The following is a 15,914-nucleotide window of genomic DNA, read 5'->3' as shown; positions in this document are numbered from 1 at the left end:
GGTTTGTTTTATAATTTTAAATAAGTGAATTGTTTAAAACTCAAAATAAATATTTGAATTTTTTTCACTTTGCTCTTCGTTTACCTTTTTTTTAAAAAAATTATTCGAGAAAATATATAATATAATAAAATTTAAATAACAATTAAAATAAATAGGCCCTCGCATAGTATTTCATTTTAGCAATTAGCGGAGTACTCACTGCTCCCTGCAAAACTATCTTCAGGAAGCTGAAATTCTTCCAAGTAAATATTCAAACATGGCGGAAACTGAAACCCTAGATTCCTCTGCTCATCCACCTCAACTTTCCGACGAGAACCCTACCGGAAACGAAGACCAACATATGCTCGACGCCGATAAATCCGCTAAGAATTCGGATTCCGACTCCGACTCGGACTCCGATTCAGAAGATGATGCACAGCAGAATACACAAATTCAAGCTCTAGAAACTGAGCTCTTAAGTAACCCTTCCAATTACGACACTCATGTCCAAGTAATTTCTCTTCCTATACTTGTTCACAAAGTTGGTAGGAAGAAGGTGTCAATGCATCGAGTACAAGATTGATAATGATGTCTAAAGAGTTGAGATATTAGTAAAGAATTTTTTGAAGAAAAAATTAGATACTACATGCTTAACCTTAAACTTAGATGCATCTCTTTGGTGACCTTACCCCTGTACATGATGTAGATGCAATGATTAATATAATAAGTGAAACGCACTATCTGTAATTAAGTTTTGTAGCACTGGCTCAGTGCATGTTTTCCATTTATAAAAATTATCTTTTTACTCATAAAAAAGATTGGTAAAGACAAGTGAATTCCACCCAGAAGTATGAAAAGTCATTTAACCATTTTGGTGAAGAACAGTTTCTTTTCATAATGTAAGGCGACCTTCCCCGAAGGACAATTTCCTCCATAACAAACACATCTCAAATGTTCAGTAAAACTTTGGGTTGACCTGTGGCTGCGATGATAGATGATTATTCATTTGCAGAAGCAATTAGCAGTAGGAGGTTTTTCTTTATTTTCTGTAATATGTGTGTTTGTTAATGTTTTATTGTGGTTGTGTAGTACATAAAAGCTTTAAGGAAGCAAGGAGATATCGAGAAACTTAGACAAGCAAGGGAAGCCATGAGTGCTATTTTTCCTCTGACTTCAGAGATGTGGCAGGAGTGGACAAAAGACGAGATCTCTCTTAGTTCAGGGTATCACTTTTCTTTTTTCTACTGTATTTTTTTTTGTTGATAAATTACTGTTTTTATGTTCTTATTTAAATGCTTTTTCTTTGCTGTTTTATAATGGAGATTGTTTGATGAACTACAAATATTTGTACCTTATAGAAGCATCTTTAATCTGTAGGTTCTTTGTAATAGGACAGTAGATAAATGTGAGGGATTGGACAAGGTTTTTCTTTTTCCGGTTAACAATTTGATTTGTGGTCCTATTTTTATGGTCCCAATGCACACACACGTGTACATGGTTGCCAAGTAATACAACGATTGCAAGCAATCAAGGGTCGAATCCCTCAAGGACTTATGTTTGACAGTATTTAGCGTGTTTACACTCGAAACAAGGCATAAACGTGGGTGAAATATGGATAATAGACGTATAAATATGCCTAAGATCACCTACTCATTGTTCCCCATTTTTGCGATGCATGTTTTCCTCTATAACATGCTTGATCTGTCCTGTCTGACTTGTAACTTTTCTTACATGCCTGTATAATGTCTATGTACCTGTATGCTTTCCCCCACAGTGGGCAATTGCTTTTCTTTTCTTTTTTTTGTTTTTTTAAAAAATAATATTTCATTGTATGCACTTGATAAACAAATGTACCAGTCGGCACTTTAAGATAAGGTGAGAGAAAAAGATTAAAGAACCAGACTAGATGAAGGAGGGCATCTCATTCTTCTTGTATGTATGTTCACTCACCTAGATTTCATTATCACTGTTGTTGTTGATTTTTGGATAGCTTACTATTGAAGTTCAAAGAAGAAAAAACATTGATGACATCAACTTTAATATCCTTACTAAAGAAACTTATAGACTGGAGAAGTCAAATGTTAGGATACTGAAGAAACTTAAAGACTGGAGAAGTCAAATATTCTAAAACAAAGGGAGTGCAGAGTGAATAAGGAACTAGGGGAAAAGATTTATGATTTTCCAATCTATAACGGAATACAGATCTTCAGTTACTAGAGATTTTTTTTTTTACATTTAGAGTTAGCTTTAGTATATGAGCCATAGTGGAAAAAGGATGGGGAGGAGGTATTGATGAGGAACAAAAAAAGATTCATGTAGGGTGAAGACAAATGGAGTGGAGCGGAGCTTTTTTATGGAGTAATGCTCAAATCTGACGGTTAGATGTTCAGATAAAATGATGGGTATATTTGCACAGGCTGATATATACGTAAATGACATTGAGTTTATTCTTCCACTATTAATGTAATATGAGTGTTTCTGAGACACACAAAGATTCCCTTGATTTATATATTCTTGTGAATATTTTTCTCAAAAAACAAGCAAACTATTCTTGTGTATACTTCCCCTGTTTAACTCTGTGACACATAATGAAACAGGAAAGGAAGCCACTTTTGCTGTCTTCTTATATTTTTATTTGCATGTCATTTTTGCAGAACTGATGCTCTCCCTACAATTGCGAAGCTATTTGAGTGTGGGGTGTCTGACTATCTGGTAAGTAATGTGAAAATGTGAGTGTGTGTGCTGTTGCTTATTCTCTACAAAAACTTGAAGAGGAGTTAGGGTTGAGCCAGGCGCTGGTTCTAGATTGGAAATGCTAATGTTTTTAAGTTGTCCGTGCTATATGCAAGCTGGCTCACTTGGGAGATCCAAAATATAATTGCTTTGTCCCTATGCCTAGTTACTTTAAGATAAGCTAAATTGTTATTGGACATGCCCTGCTTATTGTTTATGAGTTGATTTGTCTTTATTGAAATGACTTGATGGAAAATCTTAAGGATATAGTTATCAAATATTTCTTTGTCGGAGGGGTGTGCCCATTATCTGCCAAGTTTCAAACCGGCACTGGCCCTCGGGGATTTCTCGGTTACAATAAGAGGAAAAAAATGAATTGTTCTAAATGCTTTTTCCATGTGAACAATCAACTCTGTTACTGTCTTATGAAGACAACGAAATGGGTTTGCTAGAATCAAATAAATGTACTGATAGTTTTTTGCTTGATGCAGTCTGTTGCTTTGTGGTGCGACTACTTAAGTTTTGTTCAAGAGCATGACCAATCGGTCCGTACAATTTCTGCAGCTGGAATTTCAAAGGCAAGAAATCTGTTTGAGCGTGCCCTTGTTGCTGCTGGTTTGCATGTCACTGAAGGCAGCAGGATATGGGAATTATACAGGGAATTTGAACAAGCTATTTTCCTCACAATTGATGAAACTGACGCAGACGTAAGAGCTTGACGCTTCTCTTTCTTTCCTTTTATGTGTGCCGTTGTCTCTTTAGCCTTTTTAAAGATATAGAAAGAGGTAGTCCTATCTAGTTTGAGACTGAGACATTGTTGTTGGTATTGTCAAAGAGCTAGATGCCATTCTTTCCTTAGTTTAGCCCTTGTTTTTTTAAGGTTGTGTACGCCTTCCTCCTCCAGGATGAGGGAAAGGGAATATATCTTTTTCCTGAAGGGTCGTATTTCACCTCCTGTCCCTCTTTGTTTCCCTGCAAGCATGAGAATTTAGAGGCATATTATGACATGTCTTTGTTCAATGTTCATAAATACCTTTCCCTCGGGAAGGTGGTACAATATATCAAGTCATGTCCTTGAGGAGCTCACTGCTATTCATCTAATAGAGCTTTTCCAAATCACTGTTTATGAGATTTTACTGGATTTTAGTGTCCCCTCTCTGGATTAAGCATGAGGTAGTAAAAAATGCTGCTGCATCTTGTTGTTACTCTGAAGCAACTTTCACTCCCACCCTCACCCTCTCCCAAAAGAAGTTAAACGGGTTAAACTCGTGTCATGGTTTGACTGAGATTTTGAACAGATACAAAGAAGAGGTGTACCTCATATGCTTCGGTTGCTTTTACTGTCATGAGACTGATACAGCTCAATATTGGAGTTCCCTTTAGATAAGCATACTTCAACAACTGGTAGCAGATTGAAATATTATGATACTTAATACTGGGAAAGCCTACTTTCATTATTGATGAAGTCCGTGAAAAGGAAAACACATATTGAGTTGTTCTCTCTTGTGTTGTGAAGTCGCGTAATATTCCGTTTAGTCTTGTTATTTGGTCTAGTTAATGTCAGGAAGAGGTTTTGGTTTCACAAAGATGTCTATATGTATCTGTGCTGAAAATCAAAGAATGTTAGATCTAGTACTTCCCTCAATTCATAGCTTGTTCTGTATATTTGTATAAAGAAGATTGCCGTATGGCATTGCTGTTTCTGTACTGGACAATGTCCAATGATAACTTGATATGTATTTATTTTCCACACTTGATAGTTGATATTTACTGTTGATGTTTGTTTCATTGTAATGCAGTCGAGAGAGAAGCAGGTCCAGCGAATTAGCAACTTATTCCATCGCCAGTTGTCTGTCCCTCTTGCTGATCAATGTTCAACTCTTCTCACATACAAGGCTTGGGAAGCAGAACAGGGAGCCAATCTTGATGTAGACTCCAGTAACTTGGATGGGCTCTCGCCACATGTTGCCTCATCATATCAAAAGGCCCTCGACATGATGAATGCCAGGACTCACCTTGAAAATCAATTATCTCACAAAGTTGCACCTGAATCAGAAAGGCTTCAACACTTTATGGTGCATATCCTAATACTCTCTTCTATATTATACCACGTTGAACCAGGACTCAAAATTGATTATTTCTCAATGGTTGTGATGTGTCTGGGAGATCTGCAGAGCATGAAAATGGAGTTTAACAGGCAATGGAGTGATTTAAGATCATTAAGGTGCAAGAGTTTGATTTATTATAAAAAGGCAAATGTTAGTACTTCTATAAAAGAAGAAATTAGTTGCATGTGATTGATGATATATGTCTGCATTCCTGTATACATATTACAAAGGAAAAAGAAGAAAAGAAAAAAAAATCTGTATTTCTGTTTTTTCACAGGAATAGTACCTTAAGTTTGTTGATTGCTCGTTCAATTTGATTGACTTGAGTGTGAGAGTAAGATTGTGTTGCTTATGTGTGACTCTTTAGCTGTTATGACCAGGATTTTTGGTTGGTTGGATTTTGGCTGAGGCACTTACTTTATCTTTGTATGATACATAGAAGTAACAAGGATGACTGTTGAAATTAGGCAATCCTGTGTGAGATGAACTCAAACTTTAACTACAATAAGTACAGCATAGCTTCTTTAGTGGTTTTATGTACTTGATCATATTACCAGATATTTTAGGCTCAATCATCTGTTAAAAATACTGGTGTGTGCTGTTGTCCTGCAGGACTACTTAAAGTTTGAGCAATCATTGGGAGATCCAGCAAGGATACAGATCTTATATGAGCGTGCCATAGCTGAGTTTCCTATTTCTAGTGAACTCTGGCTTGATTATACTCATTACATGGATAAAACGTTGAAGGTTGTTCTCTGGCCTTCGTCTTTTTAACTAATTTGTCCTTTATTGATTATAATGAAAACTGATCCAGCTTTAATTTACATACATTTCTTTGCAGACCTCCAGTCTTGTTCGGGACATTTACAAAAGGGCAACAAGGAACTGTCCCTGGGTTGGAGAACTGTGGGTGCGATACTTGTTGTATCTTGAACGTGGTCGTGCTTCCGATGATGAGCTATCTGTTGTATGTCTTCATTTTATTTTCATCTACTTTCTATTTTATCCTTCTGGGGGGAGGTGACTTATTTTTTATTGGGTAAAATTGTTTCTCTAAATCAGCAAACAGCAGGTGCAAGCTATGTATACAAACAATAAGCCAAGTCCCTTTGTAGCTGAGAAAATCAGTCCAACATTTAAATCACGTACATTTACCAACTTAGACCAAAAGGCAAACCCTCGCACCCGGCCTAGCTCAAACCCAAAAGTTTGTTCATGCGGTGAGGATTGTCCAAGATCATATAAAGAGTCATTTGCGCATCCTACAAATAATGTGGGACTACTAACACCATCCGCTCATCCTCACCTGCCAACTGGAGCGTGGACAATATAATATGGGGGTCGAGCATTGGGTAAACCAAGAATTGGGATAGGCCCAACTCTGATACTGAAATAAGAAATAGACCTTGGGCCTAATTTCATTTTTCATAGGTACCTTTTGGGCATAATTTAATTCCAAAAGCTAGTTTATGCAGTGAGTATTGCCCAAGACCATAAAAAGAGTTCAATTTCTCAATGCTCACCCCACAAATGATGTGGGACTACTAACACAACCGTTTCTACTTGAGCTTGTGAACAAGTTACCACATTCATTAAAGGCACTTGATTCCTTTCTAGTCAGGTTTCCCAAAAAATAGTCTCAGTTATGGTGGTCCACATTGACTTAACGTCACCTTACTTCATCCTGCCAGACCAGCGCCAGAGAAGTTGCTCTATTGTTCGTGACATCAGCCATTTGAGCTTTAATATGATGAACATTTCCCAAAGTTTCCAGTCATCTAGCAATGCTAAAACTGACTGGGAGATGAAGTTATAGTCAGACTTTACTGAAAGTTCAGAATTCTTCTGAATCTTCCACCTTAGGGCCGGGAAGAATTTCACAGTCATCAATTATGGTGTGCAATATTTTGTCTTAGCAGCTGTAGAATCTACAGTGCTACACAATTTTTGTGACTCTTCCTTCATAATTGTAACTTCTAATTGTGAACTTTTTAACCTTCTGAAGGATAAAGGGTTATTTATTATTTTATAAGTAATGTAACTTGATAACAAAAAGTACCAAACTACTCAGAGTATAAAAAGTCAGTGTATGATGTACTCTTATCAGTTAAGGGCTCTATTAAATGCAACATATTTCTTATGTCACTTATAATTTGCCCCCTATAATGTAAGCTTAAAATCTGAAGATATCTAAACTTCAATAAGATACGTGCTCTTTCCTTCCCTCAAAAAGTATGTATGAATTCTTTTTTAACCATATTGTCCAATTAACAACAAGAATATTGTAATCCAATTTTTCTTCTTCTGCCTTGCAAACTGTTGAAGGTTTGCTTCAAGTCTCCAGGCATCACCAATTGAACTCCAAAAATGTTCCAAAACATTATCCAAATCTGCCATTTTGTTTGCATGTAAACGAAGATGGTTGACCGATTCTGAGGCTTCACATAAAATTTATCTGCCAAAGTGGTTGTTTCTTCTTCTTTATAGATTATCTCGTGTCAAGCAAGCACCATCAGCTGTATTCTTCCCAAAACAAGCAACTTTGGGACGCTCTTGTCTTCCAGACAATTTTCCGGGTCCACCTCTCTCAGCTGCTTTACCTGAACTTGTAGCAAGATTTGACAGTAAATTTGCTATCCTTGTTGCCTGTCCATTGCATGGAGTCCTTCAGGTGCTCTTCCAGAGTCACTGGTTCCTGTTGCAAATATAACACACTCAATTTTCAATCACTGAATATTCTTCTGATATTAAGTATCATCTATTGCCAGAATTACAAGCTGAAATAGTACGTTCCTTTATGCTTTCGACTTATCTGCTGGTGATCCTGGATTGATTCTCTCCCTTATTTAACACATGTTTTAAGTACTTCCTGACAAAATCCCTCATTGTCATAAGAATTAGATATTTGACTCCTGATTATTTCCCATATGTTCCTTAACTTGCTTGGAATTAGTGTAATAGTAGCTGTTGTGTATCCTATATTTTCTGTATACCTGTCTTGTTTTTTTTTTCCAGATCAAATTGCTCTTTTCCTTTTCCTTTTCCTTTTCCTCTTCTGTTTTGGTGCTATGTATTTTGATCTAACTGAGCTTGTGAGAGTGTTAGACAGTGATATCTATCTTGCATGAAACTCAATGCGAAGAATTAAGCGCATTAGTTTCCATTCTACTGTCTGTAATATAGCACATGTATCAGTATGTGGCTACTGTCGGGATTCTTATTCATTTTCTTAATCGATGTTTCAGGTTTTTGAGAAGTCCCTACAGTGCACTTTCTCAAGCTTTGAAGAGGTTGGAGCATGTCTTATATTGTTATTAGTAGTCAAATGTCAAATTTTCCTCTGCCCATTCCTGCACAATAGGTTTAATATGTTATTGGTCAAAACTACATAGGTCTTCTCGTGCATCCTCTGCACAGTTCCTTTACTTCTATTACCTATTAATGAGGTGATGCAATATTATATTTAAGTACTGCTAACAATTTGCAGTTACTTTTAAATTGCAGCATAGTATTTAATAAAAAATGAAAAAAAGATTCACTGTATGCCTAAAGATGCAAATTTCAGTTGGAGTGATTCATTATTTCTTACCTCATCCCTCACCCCCCCCCCCCCCCCCACAAAAAAAAATGGCAGAATGACTGATGTTTATATCAGTTAATGGAAGAGCCAAATGCAAAAAAAAAAAAAATGCATGTTGGGTTTTTGAAAAAGTGTACATTTTAATAATAATAATAAGTTTGATCTGTTTTATCGAGAAGATCTACGAATTGAAATTGTCAAGTCATGCATTACTATTTAGTTAAAACAATAATCTATTTTGATCAGGCGGTCTAGTTTGTTTGATTATTGTAGGGCATAATCTCATTGGAAAACTCAATGACTGGAATGAAGCCAAATCTTGTCTTTTGGAAAATGTAATTGTTGCAGAGAAATCTAATGCTCTTGGAAGTTTGTCAGTGACTTGTTTGTCCAAAATTAACTTCATAGAGAACTAGCAGAAGTAAATCTATCTTGCATCTCTTAATCGTTGGAACTTTTTTGCATCCGAGGGTGTGACCTAGTGGTCAATGAAGTGGGAAGAGAACCATGAGATCTTGGGTTTAAATCTTAGCAGAGGCAAAAATGCTTGGTGATTCTTCCCATCTGTGTAAGCCTTGGTGTGAAGAGTTATTCGGTACCTGTGTTGGTGGTGGGAGGTAGCAGGTACTGGTGGAATTAATCGAGGTGCGCGCAAGCTTGCCTGGACACCACGATTATAAAGAAATCATTGACACTTTAATTTGTTAGGGAGCGTATAAATGTGAATATGTGCTTCATAAGTGGTCTCCTTCTGAGATTTAAGAGAGAATGCCCACTGCTGAAAACAAGGAAAATTCCTAAAGAAATTTTGTGATCGATTTATAGAGTTGGTTCTAAGAGTGTTTTTCAAGGGTTAAAAGTACGGTTTATTAGATCATTAACTTATTCATGTTTATTGCAGTATCTTGATATATTTCTCACAAGAGTTGATGGCTTAAGGCGGAGGTTGTCTTTATTGACATCTGGAGCTGAAAGCAGCAACTTAGATTATATAACTATACGGGAAACTTTTCAGGTATACTTGCTAATTGCTCAGAAATTTTGACCCTCCCGTTGGTGTTTACCCTTGCCCTGAGAATTCAGTTTTAGCTTTTGTTTGCTCCCCTATTGGTTCTTGCTTAGCATGGGACTTGACAACATCTAAATCTGAATTGTTTAATTCTTTGTTTTTTTAACAAGGTAAATGAGTATATTAATGATGGTAAAATATTCACAGTACACCAAAAGGCTAAATTGGTTAGTGAAAGCATGAATGGTTAAACAGGCCCTTTGTACAGCAAGAACGGCCAATTATGCTTGGTTTATGAACTTTAGGGGCGGTAACTTTGTGTCCTCAACTCCCCATCCATGTAAGCTATAACTAGACAGAGTTGATTCAAGTTTCAGTAACAGAAAGTTGGCTCAACTCGACAGTTTTGCAAATTACATGTAGTGTGTGTGCGCTGTCATAGTTGACTGCTTAATTAACAGTTTTTGTTTCCAAGATCAAGTTTCGACACGATCCTTGGTGTTTCCTGCAATACTTCTAAATTTGTCTGTCAATCTTCCTTCTATTGTCTCCTATTCTTTTCTTTGGACTTCCACAATTTCTGGTAAGTGGGAGTTGGAATGACTTGCTATAACTTCCATATCTAAATTTGACTATTGCGTTTCTAAGTTCTCCATTTTAATGGATTCTCAATTTCCTAATTACAGGCTTCCCCCTCTGACCTTCTCATCTGTTTTAAACCAGTATTATACAACTCAAATAGTTAAAGTGACATGCTTCTGCTTTGTCTTATCACTAAAATATTCAACATCTAATTTTGGTCTCACCTGTCAGTGTTTTCAAAGGCAAAAAGCGCAAAAAAGCTCTAAGGTCCATTGGGGTTTTAAGCGCAGAGCGCAAATAAAGTATGGCTCTAATGAAAAAAGGCGCAGAGGGAGAAAAAGATGCAAATAGATATCTTTAGTCCAAGACCAATAATTATAAACATGAATGACAAATATATAACCAAAGAAATTGAAAAAAAAAGTATGATAAAGTGAAATATCAATTGTTTAGTGTCACTTCTTCAAAAGAGGCTCATTGGAAAGGAAAAGTTTGCCTTAGGACCTTGATGACCACACTGAAGCGCCCATAAAGCGAGGTGAAGCGCTAAACACGTTTTGAGCCTCGCTTCAGGGCTTAAGCGCGCTTAAAGTGCGCCTTTGACAGCAATTTTGCATCAACTTTATCTTAATAGTCATGTTAGGCCAAATGCTGCTTGATTTGTAATTAAAACTTCTTATACCATACACCATCTTAATTGTGCAATTTACCCTTTGATAAATTGACTTCTTCAAAAGAGGCTCATTGGAAAGGAAAAGTTTGCCTTAGGACCTTGATGACCACACTGAAGCGCCCATAAAGCGAGGTGAAGCGCTAAACACGTTTTGAGCCTCGCTTCAGGGCTTAAGCGCGCTTAAAGTGCGCCTTTGACAGCAATTTTGCATCAACTCTATCTTAATAGTCATGTTAGGCCAAATGCTGCTTGATTTGTAATTAAAACTTCTTATACCATACACCATCTTAATTGTGCAATTTACCCTTTGATAAATTGACTTCTTCAAAAGAGGCTCATTGGAAAGGAAAAGTTTGCCTTAGGACCTTGATGACCACACTGAAGCGCCCATAAAGCGAGGTGAAGCGCTAAACACGTTTTGAGCCTCGCTTCAGGGCTTAAGCGCGCTTAAAGTGCGCCTTTGACAGCAATTTTGCATCAACTCTATCTTAATAGTCATGTTAGGCCAAATGCTGCTTGATTTGTAATTAAAACTTCTTATACCATACACCATCTTAATTGTACAATAGACCCCTTGTGGTCGGGCCCTTCCCCGGACCCTGCGCATAGCGGGAGCTTAAGTGCACCGGGCTGCCCTTTTACCCTTTGATAATCTTTCAGGTCTTTCTGATGTATTGCAAGAAATAATTTCCTTTTCATAACGCAATGAAACTAAAGCTACTCTCCTTCCTTTTCCTCCAGCATGCATCAGATTATTTGTCTCCACATCTGAAGAATACAGAAAGTTTATTGCGGATGTACAGATATTGGGCCCGCTTAGAATCAACTCTGGGGAAAGATCTAGTTGCAGCCCGCGGTGTCTGGGAGAGCCTGCTTAAAATCAGGTATTCATGCACATGTTCCATTATTCCATTTAGAAACATCAACATGCAAATTTGATGTATGATCCAAAAGTGTACTGTATTTTTGTTGTTGTAATATAACTTGTTTTGCAGTGGATCTGTGCTAGAGGTGTGGCAAGGGTACATAGCTATGGAAACTGAGATGGGTAATATTAATGAAGCTCGATCTCTCTTTAAGAGATGCTACAGTAAACGGTTCCCTGGGACTGGCTCAGAGGTATGTTCTTGTAACAAATTGGTTATATCATGCCATCAAATTCTGCTTCCTATTTGGACTGTCACCTAGAGTTTTTTGGTTGTGAAACATTTGAACTGTTGAACTATTAACAGTACCTATAACATATTCACTTAATTTTCTTACAGACTACCTCACACATAATCTCTTTTGTTCCGTTCCATCTGATCCATCTGTACTTTAGTCATGAGCTCCTTTAGGGCAAGGTGAAATGTTCTCTTATGATCTTATTGTTATATATTTCTGGAGCGATCAATTTGAAAATGATTTTGGGAGGAAAACTATCATTTTATCTGCAGTATTGTGTTGAGCTACACAAGTCTATTAAGTGTGCTTTGAACATGGTTTTTTTCACACTGGCCTAACTTAATGATTAGGCATCTTGTATGAAAAGAAATTGTCTTGTACCCAAGAAATACCTCTTAACTAATTAAGTACCATCAATTTTGTTATTTAGTGTGGAAACATACTTTACAAATGAACATGTGCCAGCCATCTTTTTGGTTCCAAGCAGTTCTCTAATAATTTGATTTTAAAAAATATAGGGGAAAAAACAAGAGTTCAAGCACTTTCATTCTTGATTCTTGCTGGTGCCTTATTTGGCTCCTTCTGTGCTATCCTTTACGTGTGTCTGTTATAAGTTATCTTTTACTGGATTGTTCTTTGCAGCCTAAGTTTTATTTTGAATTAGATGATCCCCTCCTTCTAAAAAACAGAATCATTCAGGACATATGCAATTCATGGATTCGCTTCGAGAGAGAGTTTGGTGCACTTGACGACTTTGACCTTGCCGTTAAAAAGGTAATGCAGACTAATGTCATTGCTTCTAGAGCTTGCTCTTAAGTGTGTGTTTGTGCTTCAGCTGGAAAGTAAGATGTGATGATACAGGGAGCAGTCCTTGATGTTCCATCGGGGAACATTACAAATCTCTCTGTTGCATTTCAGAATTCAAATTACTCGAGACTAGTAATTACGCTAAACTCTATCTTTCCATAAGGAATAAAGAAAATTAGAAATTTATTAATCTGCCTGACGTTGCTCTGTAGCATGTGTCAGTGATGTAATTATGTTTTACTCTTCGGTATACACCTGCCGCATTCTAGTAAAAATTAAACATTTCTGGTGGAGCTACTCTTTTTTCTTATTATTTTATTTTTTTGTGGGTGACTGTGACTTTTGAGCCGAGGTTCTTTCGGAAACAACCTCTCTATCTCCATGAGGTAGTGGTAAGGTGTGCATACATCCTACCCTCCCCAGACCCTACTTGTGGGATTTCACTGGGTATGTTGTTGTTGTTGTTATTTTTTTGTGGGTGCATCATTCCTTTTCTGATGTGAATATCTATTCTCTGAGTATCTTATTGGTGGATATTGATTAGGAATTTAATTTCTGATTGATCTGCTTCTCTCTTTTCTAATTGTCTCAGGTCACCCCTCGCCTTGAAGAGCTGCAGTTATTCAAACTACAAGAAGCTAAGAGCGTTGGTGTGTCAGCAGATGATAGAGATAATTCTTTGAGGAAAAATGTGCGTGAAAAGAGGAAGCCAGTATCTAATTTAATTGAAGAACAATCACCTACTAAACGTCACAAAGATAAAGCTAAGAATGTTAAAATCACTTCTGAAGGTGGTAAAGGCCTAGCCAAAGACACAGTCAAGGTAAATAATACAAAACCAGATGTGGCTGCCACCAAACCAGCGAGTGGAAGCAAAAAAGAAAACAAAGATGTCCCTTCTGGAAAACCGCTGCAGTATAATGACCAGTGTACTGCATTTGTATCTAACCTTAACCTCAAGGTAGTTGTCTGTTGGTGTTTCTTGAAATGTAAATCCTCCTGAATGAAATTTCATACCTTAGCGACCTTCAGTTAATTGGTTGTTTGTTACTGAGACAGGCAACCTATGATGACCTACGTAGATTCTTCAGCGATGGTGGAGTGGTTGCTATACGAATATTAACAGACAAGTTCACTGGCAAGTCTAGGGTATCTCTCTTTCTTTAGACATGCACACAACAAGAGATTTAGTTTATCCTTTACCTGCTTAGTCTCAACACTGCAGTGTAAAGTACCTCTCTAAATTTGATGATCAATGAAAGGTTTTCCTAGTATTTTTATTGTTGTTTTCCGCTGCTCCTGGATCCTCAAGAGATACTGCACTATCTGGAAAATCAAATAGTTTTTCTTCTATCTTTACCAACATTTTTACTGTTCCTTTTTAATTTCTAAACATTGTGTATTCTAGAATATTTCTATTAAAATTCTTAATATGTGAATATTTCAAGGAGTCAATGTATTAAAGAAATTGTGAAAAATTTGATGTCTGACCTACTTCGAGCTCTGTCATTTCATATGAGAGGGAGGAATACAATTTTTGTAATACATGGATAAGAAAAAGAACAGAATTTTCATTTGAAACCCATAGTTAGTCACCTGTATTGGGTGGGAATGCACAAAACTCTAGCTATGTGCCCACAGAGCTTGCACCTCCAGCAATTTTAAAATTTCATGATCCACTAAGAAAGCAATCATCAAAATCAACTAAATAGATCTGGCTAGATCCTCGACCTATAGACTTGAACATACTATATGTGTGATTCATAATTGTTTGTTTCCTTGAACATGTTAAGGGATTGGCTTATGTGGATTTCTCGGATGACAAACACCTGGCTGCAGCAGTGGCAAAAAACAAGCAGACATTGCTTGGGAAGAGAGTGAGCATTGCCAAGTCAGATCCGAAGGGCAGAAAGAAAGGAAATGCTGCTCACGGCGCCTCTTCGAGACAAGGTATGGCTTGCTTCAGTTGTTTTCACAGGCTTTGTACATTCTTATTAGTTCCATGCTCTACCATAATGTAATTGCTTCATAGATACTTACTCATTCGGTCCCAATGTTTCATAAGACAACTGATGTGTAACAAGATGAAATTCTTGTTGATGCAAATATTGTTCCTTATTGGTGCATACTTGCCTGTGTAATTTTAATTCTCAAGGACACGAAGAGTGTGTGTTTTTTTTCTTTCCCTTTTCACCTTTATTTGGAGTTCGTGTTGCCTTGTTCACCTCTTCTGGTTTCCTTGGGTCTCTTTTGCTGTGTGTTTTCTATAGCTAGTTCTGATTTCCTGTATCACCACTTCTATGTTTTGGCTTGTGCAATGGTTAACCATTTACAGCTTTTATTGGTATTGAGCACCCGATGTAGTTTACTGCAGAATGGACTATTATAACAATGTTTCATGATCTGCATGTTGTCTTACTTTCCTTTAAAAATGCTTTTCATGTATGACTAATCTTGGTGAAGCTAGTCAGCATTTCTATTCATTGCATACTTTTGCCTGTTGTCTCACTGTGACACAAGCTGAGGGGGGTTAAAATGGCAGGTGATGGTGCTGATCAAACTACTGAGAATTCACAATCAGGTGCCAAAGATTCTGCTGAAGGTTCTGAGGGCAAGGGGCTTCAACCTTCTAGTCACCACCGGGCATCTAATATCCAGCTCCGAGGTAAGAATACGTTTGCAATGCCCCGAGCTGTCAGGCCACTTGGTTGGGTTGACAAAGATAAACCCAAATCAAAAGAATGTTATTCTGTGGAAGATGAAAACCCTAAATCCAATGATGAATTTCGAAAAATGTTCATCAAATCTTAACATAACTTGAAATATGAAAAAACACTAGATATAGTCTTGTATGTCGTCATAGGATGTTAAACTTCAGTAAACTCTCTCTATAGAGTTGTGTTAAACCTTTTATGGGTATATTATGAGATCTTAATTTTATGATCTGCCAACTAGTTCTAAATTAACATTTTTGAATCTGATCTCAACTCTGAAGTGCATTAAATTAAATGATTGTATTGTAATAGTAGTAAATTCATGGTTTGAAATCCATAATTCTGAAAGACAAACACGCTTAAGAGCAATTCATCAACACTGTATTTGCACTAAATTAATTACCATGCTAATATTAGTCAATATGTAATATTTAAGAAATCATAAGATTTGGGATTCCCGCCTTTTGCGTTTCAAAGGACTTTTCACTTTAGTAGACTGTTGGGAGACAGGTGAAGAAATAATGAATGAGTGGGCCAAAATTTGATCATCAAAACAGAAAACTAT

The 15,914-nt window shown here is 36.9% G+C and overlaps 1 protein-coding gene across 1 annotated transcript; it reads left to right on the top strand.

Annotated features, from left to right (window-relative positions):
• The first annotated feature begins 168 nt into the window (after positions 1-168).
• On the top strand, positions 169-15,616 carry LOC129885954 (uncharacterized). The gene is made up of 16 exons (XM_055960449.1): positions 169-490; positions 1,069-1,202; positions 2,634-2,691; positions 3,204-3,419; positions 4,512-4,787; positions 5,433-5,567; positions 5,662-5,787; positions 8,066-8,110; positions 9,302-9,415; positions 11,406-11,548; positions 11,660-11,783; positions 12,528-12,602; positions 13,228-13,596; positions 13,695-13,784; positions 14,429-14,585; positions 15,178-15,616. Exons 1-16 carry the CDS (start codon positions 257-259, stop codon positions 15,444-15,446), a joined length of 2,565 nt encoding a protein of 854 aa, XP_055816424.1. The 5' UTR covers positions 169-256; the 3' UTR covers positions 15,447-15,616.
• The last annotated feature ends 298 nt before the right edge of the window (positions 15,617-15,914 follow it).

This window comes from Solanum dulcamara, chromosome 4 (genome assembly GCF_947179165.1).
Source record: "Solanum dulcamara chromosome 4, daSolDulc1.2, whole genome shotgun sequence".
In the NCBI taxonomy this organism is placed as follows: Eukaryota; Viridiplantae; Streptophyta; class Magnoliopsida; order Solanales; family Solanaceae; genus Solanum; species Solanum dulcamara.
This window is presented reverse-complemented; position numbering and strand designations above follow the sequence as displayed.